A 22815-nucleotide genomic window follows, 5' to 3' on the forward strand; every position below is an offset into this window, starting at 1 on the left:
CACAACTCCCCTTCACAGCTTAAGTGGTGCCAATACCTCATCTCCTACCTTCCTAAGTTCATAAAGTTTTCCTGTATACCTTGCAGATCTAGCTCTCCTGGAAGAAAAGTTATTGCAGAGGCATGACTTCACCACAGCCATTCACTCTGCAGCAGAGTGTTATTATGTTGTTATTTAAAATGTTTAATGTTGTTTGTCTTGTTCCAGGGTTTATCACTTATGTAGCTAACTGAATTTAGACCAACTACTTTCCCTGAAAGGAAATGTAAACACAACAAAATAGCAGAAAGCAAAACTTTGGAGAAAAAAGTGAAGGGAAAAGACGAAACTGTTTCTTGTAAAAAATAAAAAAACAAATTAGATGGAAAATAATTATTTAAATATTCTTTCTTGTTATAATGAAATAGCATGATGAAACTATAACTTACCAGCATTAGCTGTTGACAGCTCTTCAGGTGTAACAGAGCTGCTTTCTGGATATGCAACTTTGTTGTTTGTAGTGCACTGGCAGTGTATTTGGGCACTTGCCCATGCCAAGCTCTCAAATACATCACTGAAATTAGAATAAACGTCTAAGTCTATATCAAAAAAATCAATTTTATTGTTATAATGAAGCTGCATCTTTCTATGGAAGAAAATAACAGAACAATGCAAGAAATAATTAAATTATTAACACAGCTGGTATTTTACAATAAATTTATTGACATGCTCCTTGCATTAAAAGCTGCTGAAAATGCATTGTATTATGGACTTACTACCCAAAGTCATTCTTAGAATCAGCTACTAAATACTTAATTCAGAATAAATTTAGTTAGTTATTTGGTGACAGAATGGACTAATGGTATTATTCTATTAAAATAATAATTCATCATCTGATATAATGTCATATTATAAGGTTATAATAAGAATTTATTCTGATTAATCCAGCACACTCTAGACTTTTACATCAAGTCAGATTGTCTCTGAAAATTTTGTACATAATATAATGCAGTCAAATATTGAGGCACGTCCAGAAGCTTATGCAGTCGCCTATATAGTCTACAACTTGTGTTTATATTTTATGCAAGAATGACAATATTATGAAAAGAAAAGATAGCTACTCATCACAAAGCAGAGAGATTAAGTCACAGATACACACAACAAAAAGACTGTCAAACAAGTATGCTTTCGGCCAAAAAGGCCTTCATCGAAATTAGATAAAAACACACACACACACACACACACACACACACACACACACACACACAACCACAGTTTCTGGCTGCTGAGGCCAGACTACGAGCAGCAGTGCACGATGGGAGAAGCAATCTGAATGGTGGAGGCAATGCCATCAACACATGGGATGTGGTAGCTAATATTGACATCACTCTCTACAAGTTTTGTGATGTCACTTCCTACTATTTCTTGATGAGAAGCCACTTTTACTCATGAAATACAAAAATAAGTTCTGCGATATTTCCATAATGTGCCATGTAAAGTAGAACCAATAGGAAGCAAGGATGCTTCTTATGTCACAAGCAGAAAACAAGATGTCTTACTGTACCTGTCATGTTCAACAGAAGCTCATATTTGAGGGATTTTATGTTATATGTTACACGCTATGAATATATGCCACTTTTAAGTACCAGCACGCTGAATGTCTCGAAAATGAATCATTATTGGTGTGATTTGTTGTAATAAAATGACGAGAAATGTCCTACTGGTGTTACAACTTGCGGGTAATGGGAGTAAGCCGTTTCAAAGCAACAGCCTATTTAGGATTCATGAAAATGTATCACCCTTGTTATGATTTATTATATAATTGTCAATAACATTTCAGAGAGAAAAGTAAAGAAAAAGAGACTAAGCAAAGGTGAATTATAGCATAGTGTAGATAGTTGAAGCACTGGGACATAACACCAGCATTTGACAGGAAGATGGTACATGTCTTGCTATGTCAAAATCCTTTTTTTTAATCTTGTTCTGTAAAAGGTTGTGGGAGTTCATTCAAAATTAACAGAAATATTTTTTGTAAAATTTGATGTTATGTAAATAGAAGGGCACTCTCTGTCAGGAGCGAGTGTGTTGATTTGGTGAACTTATATAAGCTGACGTCTTTCCTAAGTGGCCACAAATCTTCTATTTTTATCTTATTACATGTTCACAGATATTAAAGATTTTGTTTATGTGTACCACAGAGAGAACAACATGACTAGCATATGGTCAGGAAAGGAAATGTTTGTTTTAACAGAGCTAATGAAGGATTCTATTCAAGTCCATTTTTGTGAACAAACTCTATGATTTGCAAGCCAAATAAATGTGACAACCACCTCGCTTGGTTCGTTGATTTGGAGATTAATTACAGAGGTCTCAGATTAAAACCATACCCCAAAGGAATCCTATCACTCAAAATCCAAGGAAGAAACAAAATGCGTAAAACTATGTTTGTAACCATATTGAAGTAAAAAATGAAAGTAGCTAGGCAAAACTGAAAACATCAACTATAATGAAATAGCAGTAGAAGTTATTACAACAATATAGAAGACAGCCTGGGCTACTCTGCAATACACTAAAATCTCCAGACTAAAAACACAAAGTAAGAGAAACACAGATGTTGAAAAGACGAACACCAAGTAGAACAGACAGCACCAGAAGGAGTGAGAAAAAGTTAAAATGCAGGTAGGGTGAAGGCCTGGGAGATAAGGCTAGGTGCGCACTCTTAGACTAAGTGATAAAAATCCCCATCTCGAATAAAACTTGAAATTAGCTCAGTCGCAAAGGCATAATCACCCATCACCTTATGTAGTGTGACAGGAAGGTTAAAAGACCACCTCACGGCAGCTAGATTGGGACAGTCCAACAATTTGTGGACTACTGTCACCTGAGAACCACAGTGACTCTGGGGTAGGTTCTTCCAACAGAGGAGACAACTGTGACTCAGTCCGATGCAGGTGGCACTGGACTACGAGTCGCTTTGAATGGCTCACATGGATGACCTCCACATGTGGTGACTCCTTTATAGCATGTAATTTGTTGGGCATAGTAAGGGTGTGTCATTTGGTATTCCAGATACCGAAAACTTCACAGCATAATACCGATTGGACATCAGTTTCTGGTGTACAAATCTCCACAGTCAGTTTACTGGTAGCCTATTTTGCCAGCCTGTCAGCAATTTGATTTCCCAGGATTCCGACATGACCTGGGGTCTAGATGAAGGACAACGAATGTTCACATTGTTTGATGGTACAAACAGACTCCTGGATAGTCATTTCCAAAGGATGGTGAGAGTAGCACTGGCCAAGAGCTCATAGGCTGCTTAAGGTGTCTCTACAGATGAGGAAGAACTCATGAGTGGGAGGACCAGTACTTGAGAGACAAAGACCCAGGTGTGTCAGTAGGTTTCTGACATCTTTGCTGTGGCCAGTGCTCACGAGTTGAGAAACCAGTGCAACCAATACATTCTGAGGTACTTCATCAACGGGGGGGAAGACAGACATTGCAGATGTAATATCCTGCATTGTCCTTATCCTGACAGTCACAGCCTCTAAAGTTGTTTGGAGAGGCACAGATTTGCTATATACAGAGTCAAGTACACATATACACACTCTACCTGACACCCTGTCATAATCAGTATGATTCTTGTAATATCCCCGATAGCTACAAAGGGTGGGGATCCACACCGATAGAAACCATATTTCCTGAAGAGCAGTGCAGAAACCAGGGGAAGAGCTTAAGAGTTGTCGTAACTCAGCCAGGTGGTGGAAAAACCCACTGCAATTCCAATGTATGATTAAGCTATCAATGTACAGGGAGAGCATGAAGGGACCGAAGAGGCAATTTATGCCCCAGGGTCACCTGCTGCCATCGGCCGAGTGCTTCTCGTGGTTGTGTCCATTAGCTCTGAGGCTCTGGGGAGGTATGGGTCCTTGAACACTAGGATCTCCATCTCATCCTCAGAACTGTAGCCTGCAGGAAGCGGTGGTGTGGAGGCCCCTGGATCTCTTTCTTCTTGATAGTTTTCTTTTTCCTGTCCTCACTTCTCTTTCATTTTCTCTGGCTGGGAGGGCTTCTCTGAGTTTGTCTCAGGAACCAATGAGGATTGTGAAGCTCTATGACCAGCAGCCTGTGGATCCTTCTGCCACTGGCTGGTATCCAGCTTCACAGCACCAGAGGTCTTGGAAGGCAGTGTCCTGAGGGACTCCTTCCTTGTGAGAGGAGCCGGAGGAGGCTGTTGCTTCCCTAGCTGAGGGGTGGGGACCAATGTACCAGATTTCTGGGGGGAGTGTTGCTGCTGAAGAAGATGTTCAAGGAGCAACCGGAGGAGGAGTGCCCCCAACCATCAAGGGGGCAGGCGTAGCCTGGCGGCCCTCAGGGCCCAGTATACAAGACACAGCTGGCGGTTTCACCATCACCACCACAGAGGGCAACATCATTGTAGTTACAGCATATGACAATATCATGAACGCAGGATTTTGGCAGTAATATTTCTTTTTGGCCGCTGTGTAGGTCAGTTTGTCCGGTGTTTAATATTCCATTATTTTCTTCTCTTTCTGAAAAATAGTGCAGTCCACCAAACAGGGGGAATGGTGCTCTCCATAGTTGACACAAATTGGAGGAGGGGCACAAGGAATGTTTGTGTGTGATGGATGTCCACAGTCCCGACAAATGGGGCTAGCGTTACAATGAGAGGACGTGCCCAAACTTGCAACATTTGAAGCACCACACGGGGGAGAAACAAAGGGTTTAACGTCACGACAGTATATCATCACCTTGACCTTTACAGGCAATTAATTACCTTCATAGGCCAAGATGAGGGCACCAGTAGCAACCATGTTGTCCTTAGGCCCCCTACACATACGCCTGGCTAGGGGTGCACATTGTCACTGTAGACTGGCACGCAACTCATCATTGGACTGCACGAGAAGATTTCTACGGAATATAATCCCCTGGACCATGTTTAAGCTCTTATTGGGGGGGGGGGGGGGGGGGTAACTGAAACTGGGACATCACCCAGCTTGTCACAGGCATGCAATGAACATGAGTGAGGAGGGAAGGCTGTTTTTACAGGACTGATTAATTCCTCATTTTATACATTCCTGACACTTCCCCAAACTTGTCTTCCAAGTGTTCAATTAAAAATAGATGCTTTGTTGTTAAAAAGGATTCTCCATCACACCTTGCACAAACTAAGTTTCAAGGAGAGTATTCTCTCCTTGATCCTTAGCCCTGCATTGCTCCCATGGTGTAGGCAGAGAAGGGAATAAATGATTTGAGGTCATATCTGCCAGCACTATACTGTCCTTTTCCAAACTTAGAGACTGCTGGAGCCATTCGACCACCAGCATAGGACATCTTAATCTGCTTCATTGTGGGTCATTTGCCCCGAAGCCACCAACTCCAAACAGGGGCTCTCCTAAAAGGCACCACCCAGCCACGACAAAGGCCACATAACACGATGGCCATTGTCAGGAGTCCTGATGCCCCAAGAAGATGAACATCTACTCCCAGGCATACATGGGAAGTTTGCAGCTCAGGCATCAGCAGTGCGATTCCTGGGTTGTCAAGGGACTACAATCAAAAGGGTACACGCTGACCCTTCCATGACAGACTGGCTACCACACTGGATATTGGGTGTAAAAAGATCCATTAATATGTCAGAGATAACAGGGCACAATGGGTGAAACGTAAGCATCCTGTAAGACTTTCTCATTCAAAAGCCTGGATGATGGGTGCAGGAGGAGGAAATTAGTGTTTAACGTACCATCGACAACGAGGTCATGAGAGACGGAGCGCAAGCGCGGGTGAGGGAAGGATGGGGAAGGAAATCGGCCGTGCCCTTTCAAAGGAACCATCCCGGCATTTGCCTGAAGCGATTTAGGGAAATCACGATGATGGGTGCAATTACATTTCCATTACAGAGGGGCAGAAGGTTTCAGTGCACAATTGATACATGATATGCCACATAAGACATCCTTCCCCATATGGCCTGCATGTCCATAGAATTTTGGAAGGTAGTCACACCCTAAAAGGGGACTACAGTTTATGAGACTGTAAAGTAGGAGAATCCTTGTAGTTGCCTCGTGTGACAGGTAAGAATACCTTCAACCAAACCCGCAGGGGCAACCAGCTCGCACTGTCTGCCGACAGTACTGTGTCTTATGACATGGGATATCCCGTCGTGTACAAGTCAATGTTAGCTGCCTTGTCCTGTGTGCCGATGGCTTGATGAGGAGAATGGGAGGGGGGCAGAGGGAAAGCAGGGTAGGGGTGCAGCAGGGAAAGTGCTGCTTATGGGAGCGTACAAGAACGAGGTGGAGAGGTTAGGGCAGCTAAGTGCAGTCAGGAGGGTAGATGGACAGCAGGGGGGGGGGGGGGGAGGGGGGACAGCAGAAAGGAGAGAAGTAAAAAGACTGTGGATGCATGGTGGTCTAGAATGTTGTGTAGTGTTGGAGTGGGAACAGGGCGCCTGTCACCTAATTCCCATAAATTTTGGACAGCAGGGGTGGGGGTGCACCATGAGCTACGACGCCGCATCCCAGATGTGTTTGATCGGGTTCAGATCTGGCGATTTGGGGTGACCAGCACATCAATTGGAACTTGCAACTGTGTTCCTCGAACCACTCCATCACCATCCTGGTCCATCACACTTCTGGCCTTGTGACATACTGCATTATCTTGTTAAAAAATAGTACTGCTGTCAGGAAACGTGATCATCATGAAAAAGTGTATATGGTCTGCAACCAGTGTACAATACTCCTTGGCCGTCATGCTGCCTAGCCCGAGCTCCTGTGGACCAATGGATTAATGAAGAAGATGCCTGGACTCATCAGACCATCCAATGCTCTGCTACTGTGCCAATGTCCACTGCTGATGACCACACGCCCATTTCACTAGTAGTTGCCGATGTTGTGGTGTTGACATCGGCACATGCATGGGTCATCAGTTGTGGAGACCCGTCACTGGGAGTGTTTGGTGCACTGCATGTTCAGACACACTTGTACTCTGCCCAGTGTTAAAGTCTGATGTTAGTTTTGCCCCAGTTCACTGCCTGTCCTGTTTTACCAGTCGGACCAACTTACGATGTCTGACATCTCGATGTGGTTTCACCTTGTGTTGAAGACACCACAGTACTCCTTGAACACCTGATAAGTCATGCAGTTTTCGAAATGCTCATGCTGAGACTTCAGGCCATCACAATCTGTCCTCAGTCAAACTCACATAGATCACATGCCTTACCCATTTCACACATGGACCGCACGCTCACTGATACTACATGGATCGTGCATTCCTTGCCAGGTGACACTGCTATCGCCCGGACTTATAGGTAGTGCAGGTCAGTGGTCATAATGTTCTGTCTGATCAGTGTACGTTGTGTTTTTTAAAAATAGAGAATGAGACCATTCACAGAAAACCAGTCAATGACAGTTTTAAGAACACTGTTTACCATTTTCTCCATTGCTATATATATGCTTGGATTGATTATAATACATGCCTCACCTGCAAAATGAACTAATCCTGCTTGTTGTATATTAGATTGGAGATCAATGAAATATATAAAGAACAATTATATACCTAACAGTGAGCTATGGGGAACCCCAGATGTGATTTCTTCCCCATCAGAATAATCTCCTCTGATCACATCAATTGAATTATTAAGCAAATGCATTGGACTCAGTGAATTAAAAAAATGTCGTGTGACTAGGGCCTCTCGTCGGGTAGACCGTTCGCCGGGTGCAAGTCTTTCTTTGGACGCCACTTCGTCGACTTGCGCGTCAATGGGGATGAAATGATGATGATTAGGATAACACAACACCAAGTCCCTGAGGGGAGAAAATCTCCCACCCAGCCGGAAATCGAACCTGGGCCCTTAGGATTGACATTCCGTCGCGCTGACCACTCAGCTACTGGGGGCGCACATTTAGTGAATGACTCCACAAATTACAGATATACAGAATCAGGTACACAGTTTTACAATGGTTCAGCTCTAATCAGAAATGAAAAAAAAGAGTAACTGTAACTTAAATTTCACGCAATTACTCCTCAAACAGAAAATTTGCCAAAGAGTACCACAAGATTCAATACATTCCTTTTTTGGTAAATGACCTACCATTTGCTACTGATGTTCAGTCAGTTTTATTTGCTGATGATACCCGAGTTCTAACTGAAAATGAGGTGTGTGAAAAAATTCCAGTAAGTGTCAAAAATGCTCAGAAAAACTTGATTCTTGGTTCCATCAAAATGAACTAAACCTAAAACCAACCTGATGCAATCTGAAACCAAATCATTAGAATGGAGTGAAATAAAAATACCTTGCAATTACAAGGATACCACAGGTGCACCTACTGTCTGCCGTGCAATTCACACTTAAATGCTTGGAAAAGGGTTCATCAAATTGCTTTCATAATATTTCTTTACCATAGCCAGATAAAACAAACACTTAAGTCTTTCCATGTGAGCTCCGATTTCTCTTATTTTATTATGCTGATATTTTTGCATTCAGAGGAGGAAGATGGTGACTGAAATTTCAAGAAAAGACCTGGCCACAGCAAAGAATGCCCTTTTTTAATGATGGCTAACCACTCTCATCTAATTTGTGATAATACAAAATGAGCTGCCCTTCTTTGAACTTTGCTGATGTCCTCCATCAACCCTATGTTGTAAGGATCCCATATCATGCAGCAATACTCTAGAAGAGTGTGAACAAGTTTAGTGTAGCAGGTCTCTTCAGTAGACCTGTTGCATTTTTTAAGTGTTCTGACAATAAAACCCAGTGTTTGGATTGCCCCCCCCCCCCCAATACTTTCTATGTGATCATTCCAATTTGAGCTGTTCATACCTGTAATTCCTAGGTATTTACTTGAACTTGCACCCTTTAAATTTCTGTGATTTATTGTATGACTGAAATTTAATGGATTCGTTTTAGTACTTGTGTGAATGAACTGACAGTTTTTATTATTGTGCACCAAAAGATATCTTGTCTAAATCATTTTGCAATTGGTTTTGATTCTCCGATTACTTTCCTAGATGGTAAGCGACAGCACCATCTGCTAAGTAGCTAAGAGGGCTACTCAGATTGTCTCCTAAATTGTTTACATATATTTGAATAGCAGATACCCTGTAACATTTCTTTGGGTATGCCAGATATCACCTTGTTTTATTCAATGACTTCTTGTCAGTTATTACTTGTCAATTATTATGAACTGTGACCTTTCTGACAGAAAATCACTAATCCAGTCATTCTAGAAGGTGCCTGTGAGGAACAATGTCAAAATACTTCTGAAAAATCTAGAAATATGAAAACAATTTGCGATCCCTTGTTGATAGAACTAATTACTACATGCGAATAAAAAGACAGTTTTGTTTCATAAGAACAATATTTTCTGACTCTGTGCTATGTATCAATACACATTTTATTACAAGGCAATTATAATGTTCAAGTACGGTATATATTTCAAAATCCCCTGCAAATAGATGTCAGTGATATTCGTCTGTAATTAACTGGATTACTTCTATTTGCTTTCTTGTGTACAGTTTGAAATGTGCAACTTTCTAGTCCTTAGGCATGGATCTTTCATTGAGTAAGCACTTTTGGATGACTGCTAAGTATGGAGCTATTATATCACCATACTATGACAGGGACCTAATTAGTATACAATCTGGGCAGGAAAACCTTGCTTTATTAAGTTGGCTAGTTTGTTGATTTGGGGGGAGGGCCAAACAATGAGGTCACTGGTCCCATTGGATTAGGGAAGGAAGTCAGCTGTGCCTTTTCAAAGGAACCGTCCTGTCATTTGCCTGAACTAATTCAGGAAAATTACGGAAAACCTAAATCACTACGGCTGGACCCGGTTTTGAATTGTCATCGTCCTGAATGCGAGTCCATTGTGCTAACCATTGCACCAGTTTGCTCGTTCTTCATTATGTTATTTCAGTTGCTTTGCTACACTGCAGGTACCTACTTTTAATGTTACTCATGTCAGTAGCTGTTCTTTAAAAAAAAAAATGGCTCTGAGCACTATGGGACTTAACTTCTCAGGTCATCAGTCCCCTAGAACTTAGAACTACTTAAACCTAACTAACCTAAGGGCATCACATACATCCATGCCCGAGGCAGGATTCGAACCTGCAACCGTAGAGGTCGTGCAGTTCCAGACTGTAGCTCCTAGAACCACTTGGCCACTCCGGCCGGTGTTCTTTTTCAAATCCAGGAATATTTACTTAAGCTTCTTTGTGAAGAAATTCCAGAAAGCCATGTTTAGTAACTACACTTTAGTGGCACTGTCACTGGTAAAAAGTTCTTAGGCCTAAATTTTAACAAAAATTTAAACTGGAAGATACATATTGACTACTTGGTAGATAAAGTTAATAGCTTAGCATTTGCAAAGTGTGTTTTGTCAGATGCCACAAAAATAAATACCAGAAAGATAATCTGTCACTGCTACTTTGAGTCATTATTTAGTAAAGTCATGAGGCTACTAGCATTAAAAAAAAGAATAGGAAATTTGCCAAACAATGGATATCCTGCAGGTTACTGTCAAAAATTTTAAAAATCCGTTATTTTCCTTTTCATATATGAAGTGTTGATTTTGTTATACAAAATCCAGAACACACTGGATTTGCACCACAACTACAGCACACGCTACCTGCCAACAGACTTTTAAAATTCTGACACATCACTTAAAACTTTATGCCCAAATACCAGAGTGTATGGGATTAAAAATTTATAATATTATAAAACACAGCAACTATTTAACATGGAACCTGTTTCACTGAAAAGGTTGCTTTTACTATTCTGGGGGAAAAGTGCTATTATTTGACAGAACAATTAACTGAGGCAGTTTCACAGTTTGAACACGAGTATTATATATACCCACATTTTTCATGTACTGAAAACTATAATAAGGGTCATTTCCATATCAAGGGGACCAGGGGTCTCTACTCAACCATCTCCAAATCTAATGGAATTTGGTGTGAAGGTTCTACATGGTCCTGGATGGTCATATACCAAATTTCAGTCCAGTATCTTCAGTGGTTGAAGTTTTAGGGGCTTTTAAAGAGAGACTACTCATGTTCACATCACATACAAAGGTGCAAATGTGCCAAGTTAGCTCGGCTTTTTTAGAAGTTCAAGAAAACATTTCGTGATTTGCTTTAATAAATATAGACAACTTTATATGCTGAATCACACCATGGCAAAAATTAGGGATTTAGCCACACCTAAATATAGATACAGGCCTCTAAGGTGGCTAAAAAATTTGTCTCAGTATTCTGAGAGCCAAGGTTTGACCGACCACTGCTACTTTTCGTATGAACCAATCACACCAAAACTTCAGAGTTATTCACCCTGTGATGTCTATATGTGGATCAAATTTAATTAACATTGGATGCCTAAATGAAAAGATATGCATTTGCAATGTTGGCCAAAATTTTCTACGTGCAAATTTTAGGGTATCTTTGGGGGACAGTATCTCAACTGTGTCTCATTCAATCCTTTTTTTCTTGCCAGAGCTGGAAAGAGCATGCTTTAAGCTTTCAAATGTATATTGTGTAATTTCTGAATGTTGTGTAATGATGAGCAAGAATACATTTCAAAAGTTATTATTTTAGCACTTTAAGAAGATAGAAAAGTGAAACATTTTGCTCATTAAGTCCCATAATTACTTTTTGTATTCCGGTATATAAATCAGTTTCAAACATTAATTTAACACATACCATAAAAACAATATAATACACAACACAGCAAATTTGCAAAACAGAAACAGGGGACTGATGACCACAGCTGTTAAGTCCCATAGTGCTCAGAGCCAAAACAGAAATACTATAGAGTCAGGTCCACTTTTGTGTAAACAGTTCTACAATTTTGTCAAGGACAGATTGTGGATAACTGTATTGTCTTCCTGATGATGATGTTGATGGTGCTTCTAAAGTCATGAAAATATGTTGCTCAGGAATCCAGCAGGTGTCTTTAGCAGTTGGCCAGTGGAGGGAATGAGTAGAACCATGGTGGGTGCATGAAGCTGATGATGACATTTTGTTGTTTATGTGAAACTTCACACACGTTTCCTACCCACCAAAAACTGTCATATATACATGCAACATATTGTCCTGGTTGTAAACTTGCAATTGAGATTGTTGGAATTTCTTCATCTGCTTCGAAGGCGTGATCTGTGAATGCTGTAGCTCACTGGAAACTCTGCTTGCTCTGAGCTAATTACAATTAATTTGCTTAAATTGACGATTTTCTCTTGTTCCAGATATTGTATGTCCCATGGCAGCCTTGTTCCTTGATAAGGCTGATTTTTTTTTCAATCTCTTCTTCTGGTACATAAAAAAAAAACTTTATGTCTGGAATACTATCATCGCAGAATTTGGACAAATTGTATGGAGTTAATATTTGGTTATCTAAGGGGATCTGGAGACTAGGACAGGCTGCTAGTCTTTTTACTGTTCCTCCAATGCCATCACAAAGCGATTTACCGTGGCTTGTTCAAAAAAAAATTCCATTTGGCTGTGATGCCAAAATCCTTTCTGTACAGGTATAAATTGATGACATTTTTGAAATTCTTATACTGAGCAGCTGAACCATCACTAAAGTAATAAATGTTGTTAACGTTTTCAATCTTTGTCTTTAAATACACTATTAACTTCATTTGAAAGGCATGAACAGCAATGACGGAGACAGTTGATGATCATACAAATGCTAATACCGACATTCTTTGCCACTAAAATAGACAACAAATGGATGGAATGTGGCCCAAATATTCTCACAATGAAATCCTTGCACAGCATCTTGAACAACAAATAAATAATAATTTTGACACAAAGTGATTCCATCTTAAACTGGTAGTTTTCAAAATCAGTGCCGCAATCAAATCTTGAATAGTTCTCTGACATGTCTCTAATGTGCCTCTGTCAGTAAGGACCATTGCTTGTATTCCATTGTTTCTTCAGAGTCATCATCTTTAAAAGCATCTTCAAGAAAAGCCTCTAGCTGCATTTTTCCTGGACATTTCTCCGAGCATTGCAGCATACAGTTTTTTTATTCCAAACTGCATACAGTTTATTTCATCAAGTTTTTGTTGTCATCTTGGATGGATGTTGCTGAAGCCAACATTAATTTGACATTTTGATGAATTGCACATACACATACTGAATGTGATCCAGAAGCACCAACTGCAGTACACCATTTCAGCTTGAGCTCACAAAAATAGAGAATCTTAGCTGATTTCCATATTGCTTACAATAAGCAATGAACATTTCTTTCAGGTTAGAAAGAAGTAGGCATTTCTGCTTGTTAATCTTGTCCCCGTTTATTCTCACTGCAACACAATCCTTTATGCAAGGACATAAATGAGGAAAATACATCTTCAAAAAGGTGAGGACATTTTGTTTTACTTCAATACTGAGCTTTTTCCCTTTTCCGTTTGCAGGTGTTGCCAAAATCCACCTTCCATCTTTACTTTCCTAGCCTTCTTCGCCATCTTAGCTGAAACAGAAAATTCTTTAGCCTTTTCTTAATAATCCAGCTACTTGAGGCCAGGGTCAAAATTTGAATTTTACTGCAATTGCCTGAAGTCTGAAGCTTAATCTTAAGTTCTTCCATTAAAATGTCCATGTCTTTAGATTTTTGGCACTCTTCCTTTTGCAGTTGAGCAACATCTAGTTGACTCACACCAGCAGTTGTGGCAATTAACTTAGTAATGCTGCCTTGGGCTTACGGAACTTTGCATTTTGTGTGGCCCATTGAATCCCTTGCTGATCCGTTGAAGTTTTAATGGTGACTCTTCATGTTGAAGTTTTAATGGTGACTCTCCAATTTATGATAATGAAGTATTAAGCAGTAAAGCAAGCATCAACAACATCCATGTCTTCAGTGGATGGTGATTCTGGCTTATTCTGGTGAGATGATTCTTTTTGGGCCACTTCATGACTACATTTGGTACAAATTTTCCAAACAGGTTTAAAAATTTCATTAGTCAGTAACTTCAATCTGTCAGACATTGCAATGGTTACTGGTGTTAAAGCCTTCTTCATTAGATGTTTTTCTTTACCAAGTGGGTTGCAGCAAGTCTTCTGCAGTAACTGAAATTTCGTCATCAACAAGGCATTATGGTACAGACAAATATGGACATCTTCCGTAAAATCGAGCCTAGACTTACACTGTAGAAGCTCCTTGTCCACTGGTAACATTTCCTTAACTGACTGTAGTTGACTTTTTCCACAATAAAAAGGTGATTATTTATGACAATCAGCTCTGTCTGATTCACCAAAGTAAAAGGGTGCAATGACCAGCAAGTTTGAAAGCTCATGCATATTCTGGTTTGAAGTGTAGTGGATCAGGCTTGTTTGTACATAAAATTACAAATTTGCATTTCAAAGCATATGTCTGGAACACTATCATCATCACTGAATTTGGACAAATTGTATGAAGTCAATATTTGGCTACCTTCAAATGATTATCGATTATTCAAACATGCAGTACTGAACACTAAGATTGTACAATGTCAACACAACAAAGATTACACTGCACAGAAGACCAACACGACGAAAAGTGTCAATACTGAAAGCAACAATTGAATGAGGTGATTCAGCAATGTACCACTGCTGTAAGGATAGAGCCTTAAAAAACTATTGCTGCTTTATAGTGCCGATGGAAACTGAGTGACAATGCATATATGTGTCACCATACATTGTAGGGTTAAAACATTATAAAGCAACATAATGTTCCATTATGATCTAGATTTTATAATCTTAAGAGCATTTTGTTACGTGTTGTTATATTTATATTCTATACTGTAAAATAATGCAAAAACACTTCTTATTAGCATAATCACATTCCCTAAACCACAGGCAAATCTTGTACTATTAAAAGACACAACAATTACACATTTTTTGACTTATGACTTCAAAATTTTATTAATTTTTTGTATTTATCAATAATCCATTTTCCCTACTAGCAATAGTTATTCTTACTCTTCAATATGCAAGAGCTAGAAATTACACAATATACCTTTGAAAGCTTAAGGAATGCTCTTTCCAGCTGTGGCAAGAAAAGAAGGATTGAACAAGACACAGTTGACTTATTGCCCCCCAAAAATACCCTAAAATTTGCACGTAGAAATCTTTGGCCAACTTTGCAGATACATATATTTTTTCATCTAGGCATCCAATGTTAATTAGGCCTAAATTTGATTCACATATAGACATCATAGGTAGAAATAACCTTCTGAAGTTTTGGTGTGATGGGTTCATATGAAAAGTAGCAGTGGTCAGTCAAACCTTGGCTCTCAGAATTGTGCGATGAATTTTTTAACCACTTTATAGGCTTTTATCTATACTTATGAGTGGCTAAATCCCTAATTTTTGCCATGGTGTGATTCAGCATAAAACATTGTCTATGTATATTAAAGCAAATGGCGAAATGTTTTCTAGAACTTTTTAAAAAGCCGAGCAAACTTGGCACATTTGCACCTTTGTATGTGATGCGAAGATGAGTAGCCTCTCTTTAAAAGCCCCTAAAAATTCAAACACTGAAGATACTGGACTGAAATTTGGTATACGACCATTTAATGGCACATAGAACTTGCACACCAAATTTCGTTAGATTTGGAGAGGGCCGAGTGGGAACACATTTTAATATTGGTCCCTTTGACGTGGAATGACCCATAAGTATTTGTGTAGCTGTATCTCAAATTTGCATATAAAATAACATAAACTTCCATATTTCTCTTAAAAATGTTCTTATTGTAAAATTTGACATGTCTTCTATACATCAACATAAATTATTTGAAAATTGTAATGAAATGAATAATTACTTATCACACAATAAATGGAGTCCAACATTAAAACTGGGAAGTAAATATCACATACTTAGTATTTGTATGTCACATGCAGGGCGTTGTGATCTTCTATAGGACTTTGTGGAGGAAAAAAAAAAAAAAAAAAAAAAAAAAAAAAAAAAAAAAAAAAAAAAAAAAAAAAAAAATGTTGTGCTTATTATGATTGTGACCAGCAATTTGAACTGCAACCTCAATTATACATTGAGAGCATCATGATCCATTGGAAAATCACTGCTAGATAAAGTTCTCCACAAGATTATGCCATGCACAGTCTGTCAGTGAGGTCCTTCTTCACTTGTCATGAAAATAAGACTTATCCACGCTAGAGTGATCCCATCATGCCTTAACACTTTAGTTTGCATGTACAATTTAGTGATTCATATAAAGATTTTAACAAGCTCACATAATTCAAGAACAATGTTTCTTGTTCTAACTCTATCAGACTTCACTTGGGGTCTTTATGAAAACTGAACTAAGAGGCAATAACAAGTTCTGATGAGATAAATGTCAGTACTGTAACAAGCCTGCAAGAACTGAAATAGGTGAAATTAGAGGTGGTTTGCTTATCTACAATTTTGCAAGTGGGTGTTACTACTACTTTAATTTAAGTCTTTTGGGGAATATACCCCAGTCATTGACTGATTACAAATGTAGCTCAAGTGCAGATTTTACAATTCACATGGAAAAATCATCATAAATAGCTTTGCTGAGCTGATGAATTTCATAATCTCCTTTGAAATGTTATTTTTAAATCTAACGTCTGTTGGTAATGCCTGTACAAGTAAATCTAATGCACCTCTCTTTGGTTACTGGTGGGTATGAATGATTGCTGCTGCAATAAGTAAACAATCACTGAATATGGTGGCCAATGATTTGATTGAGTGTTATTTGTCAGAGCTATTTCTCATCTCAATCTGATTATTTGAACATACTGAATTCTCTCAACAAATTGTCTAAATCGACTCATGGACTGAAAAGTTCTCCTATAAATTACATAGCAAGCAGTAATGTTAATTGATATTGATTTTATTTCATGCTCCATGGATCCAGTTGTGTGGGGTTTGGAAGCACATGAAATGAGTCAGTTTTTTATATTTACAATACACCTGAAGTAAGAGTTATATTAAATTTATGTCACAAAGCAGTGCTGCAACTATACATTATAAACAAGACTCAGTCTTCATAGACTTGTACGTAATTATTTTCTATGAAAAGTACAAAAATCAAGTAAATACTTTCTATGAAAAGTACAAAAATCAAGTAAATACTAGGCTCCAAATAGGACATAAAAAGTGGCTACACCACTATTTAAAATAATGGAGGAAGCAGTAGATCTTTTTCAAATTAGCACATTTCTTTTTAATTTACATTGTTATATTTAGCCGGTATTAGCATAAATAGAGATAGACTGTTAATTAATAGTACAATTAAGTTTTTATGGCTTGATTCTGTTTTCATAATGGCTACCTCCAATAGATCCACGTCCCTGAAGGTTCTCCAGCATAAGGGATCTTTAGAGCAAGAGGGATATAGGCCTAGATGCTTGTTCAGGGGGTCGGGCTTTTTCCTGCTAATTTTCATGATACCAAATCCAGCTGTTACTTTTGCTGCAAAATATTGCTGGGTGTGGTTATTTTATACATCAACAACACGATTTTTTCGCTTTAACGTCTGTTATATATGTAGGCCCCTATGACCAAATATTATTTTCTGATGGCCTGGGTCATCGCCGTTGGCTGGATGCACTGCAGGCGTTTTATTTTGTTGCAAGGCATAGTCTTCAATAAGGTCTTTTTTCACTCCTCCCTCCTTTTCTTAACAATCTTACCTGTTGCTTTGAGATCTTACATGTGACGCTGGCAGGGGGCTTGAAAAAGTAATGTAACATTCCACGGCTTCTCCAGCCAAGTAAACAGGCCCTCTCACTAATTTTGCTGTAACGTCTATCATCGTTAGCTTCTCACACACCTGACAAGCACACTCCAACTACATTTAAAAGTTACTGTTACAAACACTACACAGTAATAACACTGTACGTCAACACATTGTTTACATCTCGGCGACAACGTTGTGTGACAGTCTCTCCGTTTCAGAGATCCTATTGGTACCAGTTAAAGATTGTGATGTTGACAGTCGCAATTTGAAAACTGCTTATATGACTGTCAAAACAAGAGTAAAGAAAGAAAATTAAACCACTAGTCAGAATACACTTTGCTATCTTGCACTGGGATTTCAACAACAGGTTTTCTGATACGATTAGCAACGACGCACAGATTTTTGCTTTAGCGACTGTCAGTTGTTTTTCTATTTAGCGCGCTTTATGACATGAGGTGTAGGATGTTGACGAAGTAGATATTTTGTAGGTTCTATTATACATTTCGGTTCCAACATTTACACATTTCTTGAGACAAACGATAAATGAAAAAAGGGTTTTAACCTACGAATAAGTTTACTAATGTGGTCATGGATACATCGCGACCGGGTGGTAGCAGGGGCAACTGGAAACCACGATGGAGAGGACGGGGCTTTTATCCAAGAAATTCCAATTTTTATGGCAGAGGACGGGCTCAAGACAGAGGAAGAACAACATTCAGCGGTAAGTCATGCACTGTTCATATCTTTAACAGATAGGAGACACATGCACAAGTTTTAATTTCCCATTACCAAGAAAGATTCACACCCTTCCTTTGTCTACATCTATACTCAGCAAACCACCGTGAGGTGCATAGCAAAGAGTACGTCCCATTGTACCTCTCACGTATGGAGCGGGGAAGAACGGTTGTTTGAATGCCTCTTTGCGTGCAGTAATGGTTCTAATCTTATGCTAACGATCCCTGTGTGAGCGATATGATGTATATCCCTAGAGCAATCATTTAAAGCGCGTTCTTGCAACTTTGCTAACAGACTTTCTCTCGATAGTTTCCATTTGCCCTGGATAGTTTACGTTTGTCGCCAAGAGACTGCCATTCTGGTCCCTTCAGTATCTCTGTAGCACTCTCCCATGGATCAAACAAACCAGAAACTATTCCTGCTGCCCTTCTCTGTATACGTTTAGTATCCCCAGTTAGTCCTTGCTGCTACGGGTCCCACACACTTGAGCAGTACTCTAAGATAGGTCGCTCGAGTGACTGGTTACAAATCTCTTTAGTAGACTGATTGCACTTACCCAATTTGCTACAGAACCAATGTGATCATCCCATTTCATATTCCTACGAAGTGTTAACCCAGGTATAATAATAATAAAAATAAAAACAATAATAAAATTTTGTCATTCAGCTCGTTACAACAATAGACAAAGTCAAGAGTGTACATTTTTCAGTGTACTTTAGTTTACTTGAAATGTATAAAAGTATAAACTACATGTTGCGAAGCAGTACTTTCATGTTCAAAAAATTTCTCAACAGTGTAAAAAGGATTGTTTAGTAGTAGTGTATACAATTTCGTTTTAATAATATATACAGGCGGGTCGACAGAAGCGTCCGATCCCGCGCGTCGGCTTTGACCCGTGACGTAAGGGTGTTGTCGTGTGTGACGTCATGACGGCGCGGAGTTTGGTTTGAGTGTGGCTGTCTCCAGTTCTGTTTTATCTTATTTTGTTTACTTTTCCGATCTGTTCGTTCTATCTCGTGAGATTTTTTTTAAATTTAAAAACGCTTATTACTTATTTTAATTATGTTTCCTCCAATTTCTGTTTTAGTTTATTATATTTATCTTCCTGATCTGTTCGTTCTATCCCTTGAGATTTTTTTTAAAAAAAAGACCAAAAAACACTAATCAGCTACTGAAGCATCTTTATCTTCTATGGGTTGCAGGGGTTACGACCCCTGGGGAGGTGGGTGGGTATTCATGCATGGCTGTCTTCACTTACACGTTGTAGCTACGCAAGGTGTCTAAATTTGTTTATATTTAGTTTGCCCCCCCACCCAAAACACCCCATTTCCCGCGCTTTTCCCGTTAGTGTCATTAGGCTTCTTGTGGAAAGTGTGTGTGTTTGTTTTTGTTTCCGCCATATTTGTGACGTCATGGGTCAAAGCAGACGGGCGGGATCGGACGCTTCCGTATTTCCAATACCGTAAAATTTTTTTCTTAGTCTGTTAAACATCCTTAATTCAAGGACTGGGTAGGAGTTCTGTACTTACATTGTCTATGATGTGGCATGTGTACCCATGCTGTATTTCTAGTATTATAGCTATGAATATCACTTCTCAATACAAATTTTGAAACATTGTTTCTAATGTACAACATAACATTATAAATGAATAGTTTTACTACTGTCAGACATTGCAGTTTAACAAACAAAGGTTTACGGTGTTCTGATTTACCAGAATCAGTAATTAATCTTAATAATTTCTTCTGCAAAAATAAAATGTCATTTATGTGACTACTACTATTCCACAATAAAATTCCATATTATATAATGCTTTGAAAGGGAGCAAAATATACTGATCTTCGATAGTTATCTGGAACTTGTCTTTTTAAATTTATAATTAAATAAATAACTCTTGAAAGCCTACCTGGTACATTTTTGGAATGTAGTTCCCAGATCAAATTGTGAATAGTTAGACCGAAAAATTTTGCAGTTTCTAATTCATGGTGGTTAGGGATCTCCTTCAAGCTAAAGTTCCTTGGTTTTACTTTCATTTAGCAAGAAACCATTCGTTTTGAACCATAATAAAGATTGAGCAAGAGTATTTTTGGTCAATTTTTTCAATGTGGCTAAATCTGAGCTTTTATGTAGAAAAGTTGTCATCGGCATACAATATTGTGCGAGATTTTATGAATGAAGGCAGATGATTAATCATTATGACAAAGATTGCTCATCTAACATAAAATAAAAGTAACTTGACGAAAATTCATTTTCGTGTGAGGATAGCAAGGCTTACTGTTAATTACAGTTAACTTACCTGTCTGAAAATTACCCACTTATTTTGACTTTGTGTAGTAGAGTCTAAAAATATTAGTCAAGAGCAGGTCTTGTTCTCATCAGTACCTGAAAGGAAGATACAGATGAAGATTTTAATGAGAGCAACTCTCTCTTATTTTCATTGAATGTGTGGCGCCGATGAAATCGACACCAACATCAATATGCATTCATCTTTGGACTCTAAGCGTTAACTTTGGCTGTTCTGCCATGTTCAAGTCAGTTCTTTGTGATCTTTGTATGAGTTAAGGTTAATAAATGAACTATTGCTAAATGGGTGTGATTATTGGTACAACCAACCTGAACACCCTCCTCACTGGTGACCCCGAGTTGTAATGTCTTCTGTTTTCGCCGTTTTACTGTGTCTGCGACCTCCGCGACAGTTATTTTCGCGTGACTTCAGCCCAGCACCTAACCCCGTATTTTGTGATCAACATGCATCGTGTTGCGGGCGATGTACACCTGCCAGGACTGCAACACGATGCCTCTCACTCGATGATTCTACCGATTTCGCTGGTCGTTTTCGAGCCAACAACAATAAGTGAGATTAGGAGTGCACATGACTCCGGCTATCAAACGCCTTTTTTCCCGCCACGTGTGCCCTCCCTCATCGACTGTGCAGTTACTTCTTACGGATCTCCGTGCAGTGTGGACCCAATGCCGATTTCTGCAAATGCTACGTCGGACAACTTACTACCGCCAGGACAATGATTTGCCACATCGAAATCCGTGCAGTACCATGCGGATGCCTGCCACATGGCCGGAACTGCTTCGTTCACAGGTCAACCTCCTCAGCATCTGACCACGCCCCGTGCCGGCCTCAGTTCAGCATCAGCACATGCCTTCCTACTTCGATACCTCAGCCTGCAACAGGAACAATAACTTGTTATCTGTACCTGACCTCCACCTCCATCCCACTGCTACGTCTCAGTGTTTTGTGCCATGACATTCACCTTTGCCACGACATTCACCTTATCCGCACACCGTTTTGAGTGGAGTGACTATGAACAGTGAACATTCACACATTCTGTCCCACATTCGACATCATTTCCCATACTGTGCTTCTGGACAGCCCGCACCTCTGCAGCCTCCCTGCAACACAGGTGGCCCCAGCTCTGGTCATACGTCGAACTTTCTGCGGACTAACATGCATTCTCGAACTTTGAACTTTTTCTCACCTGTCGCCCCCGCGCCGGCTCCAGTCAAGCATGCGCTACTGTTCTCGGCACATCTTGGTGCCTAATCCGTGTCGGTCTTCTGCGACGCATCAATCCGAACACACCCGCAACGTGTTGAGCTTCCACAACGGCAATCGACACATTACGGTGTCTCACCTGCCTCAGCCTTCCGCGTTGCGACAGATCGTGCTCAACCACAACGTGTCACGTTCATGCTGCCAACTGAACAGCCGTCATTGCCATATCCCCTGGAGGCACACTCTCCTGGTATACTACAGCAACAACGGCTCGATTTAGGCAGTGCCCCGACGAACTCAACTCAACCTGTTCTTCCGAACATTCTGCAACACTTACCGACACTGCCGCCATTTAATCCCGACAGAGCTACAACCTGGTTCAAAATTGTGTGCGAAATGTTCGACTATTACAAACTTGACGAGTCAACCAGGTTTCTGTGCCTCATCACCCACCTGCACGACCAGGAGAACTTGATTGCTGACCTTGTTGGCGCCCCAGACTCATCTACCCGGTACACTCTAGCCAAAAAGACAGTTCTACATCGGTTTGCACGCTCAACTAAGGCAGCAATACGGCAAGTGCTCCACGTCAAGCAACTATTCAACGACAAACCTTCCCAGCTCTGGAGAAGGCTATGTGCCCTGGTCAGCGCCAATCTACTCTCTGACACGGCTCTCCTCGCCATCTTGTCAGATAAACTATCTCCTCACATCCGCTTTGCTCTGGCTCAAAGGTCTCCCGAACCTGTCGAGCAAAGAATGACAATTGCTGACAAGCTACACGATTCATACTGCTCCATTTCGTCAGCCACTGCCTACCTGACAAATCTCAGGTTCAGGCTCATCATCCTTCGGCCAGACGCAGCCGGGGCTGTATTGTG

General features: G+C 39.9%; 2 protein-coding genes across 5 annotated transcripts in view; one reads left to right on the forward strand and one right to left on the reverse strand.

The window, feature by feature from the left end:
- LOC126173031 (RAB6A-GEF complex partner protein 2) overlaps nucleotides 1–17907 on the reverse strand; it is an 80184-nt gene extending 62277 nt beyond the window's left edge. For all 3 annotated transcript variants that reach the window (XM_049920927.1, XM_049920924.1, XM_049920926.1), the window contains exons 1-2: nucleotides 17647–17907; nucleotides 429–553 (exon numbers count right to left, since the gene is read on the reverse strand). In XM_049920927.1, coding sequence (XP_049776884.1) covers nucleotides 429–553; nucleotides 17647–17768 — 247 coding nt within the window. In that variant the 5' untranslated portion in view covers nucleotides 17769–17907. The remainder of the gene's footprint in view (nucleotides 1–428; nucleotides 554–17646) is intronic.
- A 206-nt stretch (nucleotides 17908–18113) lies between these two features.
- Nucleotides 18114–22815, forward strand: part of LOC126173005 (DNA helicase MCM8-like) — a 195180-nt gene continuing 190478 nt past the window's right edge. Inside the window, exon 1 of one of the 2 annotated variants that reach the window (XM_049920923.1) lies at nucleotides 18114–18414. In XM_049920923.1, coding sequence (XP_049776880.1) covers nucleotides 18282–18414 — 133 coding nt within the window. In that variant the 5' untranslated portion in view covers nucleotides 18114–18281. The remainder of the gene's footprint in view (nucleotides 18415–22815) is intronic. The other variant, XM_049920922.1, reaches the window with a different exon arrangement.

The sequence above is a fragment of the Schistocerca cancellata genome, chromosome 1 (assembly GCF_023864275.1).
Source record: "Schistocerca cancellata isolate TAMUIC-IGC-003103 chromosome 1, iqSchCanc2.1, whole genome shotgun sequence".
Lineage (NCBI taxonomy): Eukaryota > Metazoa > Arthropoda > Insecta > Orthoptera > Acrididae > Schistocerca > Schistocerca cancellata.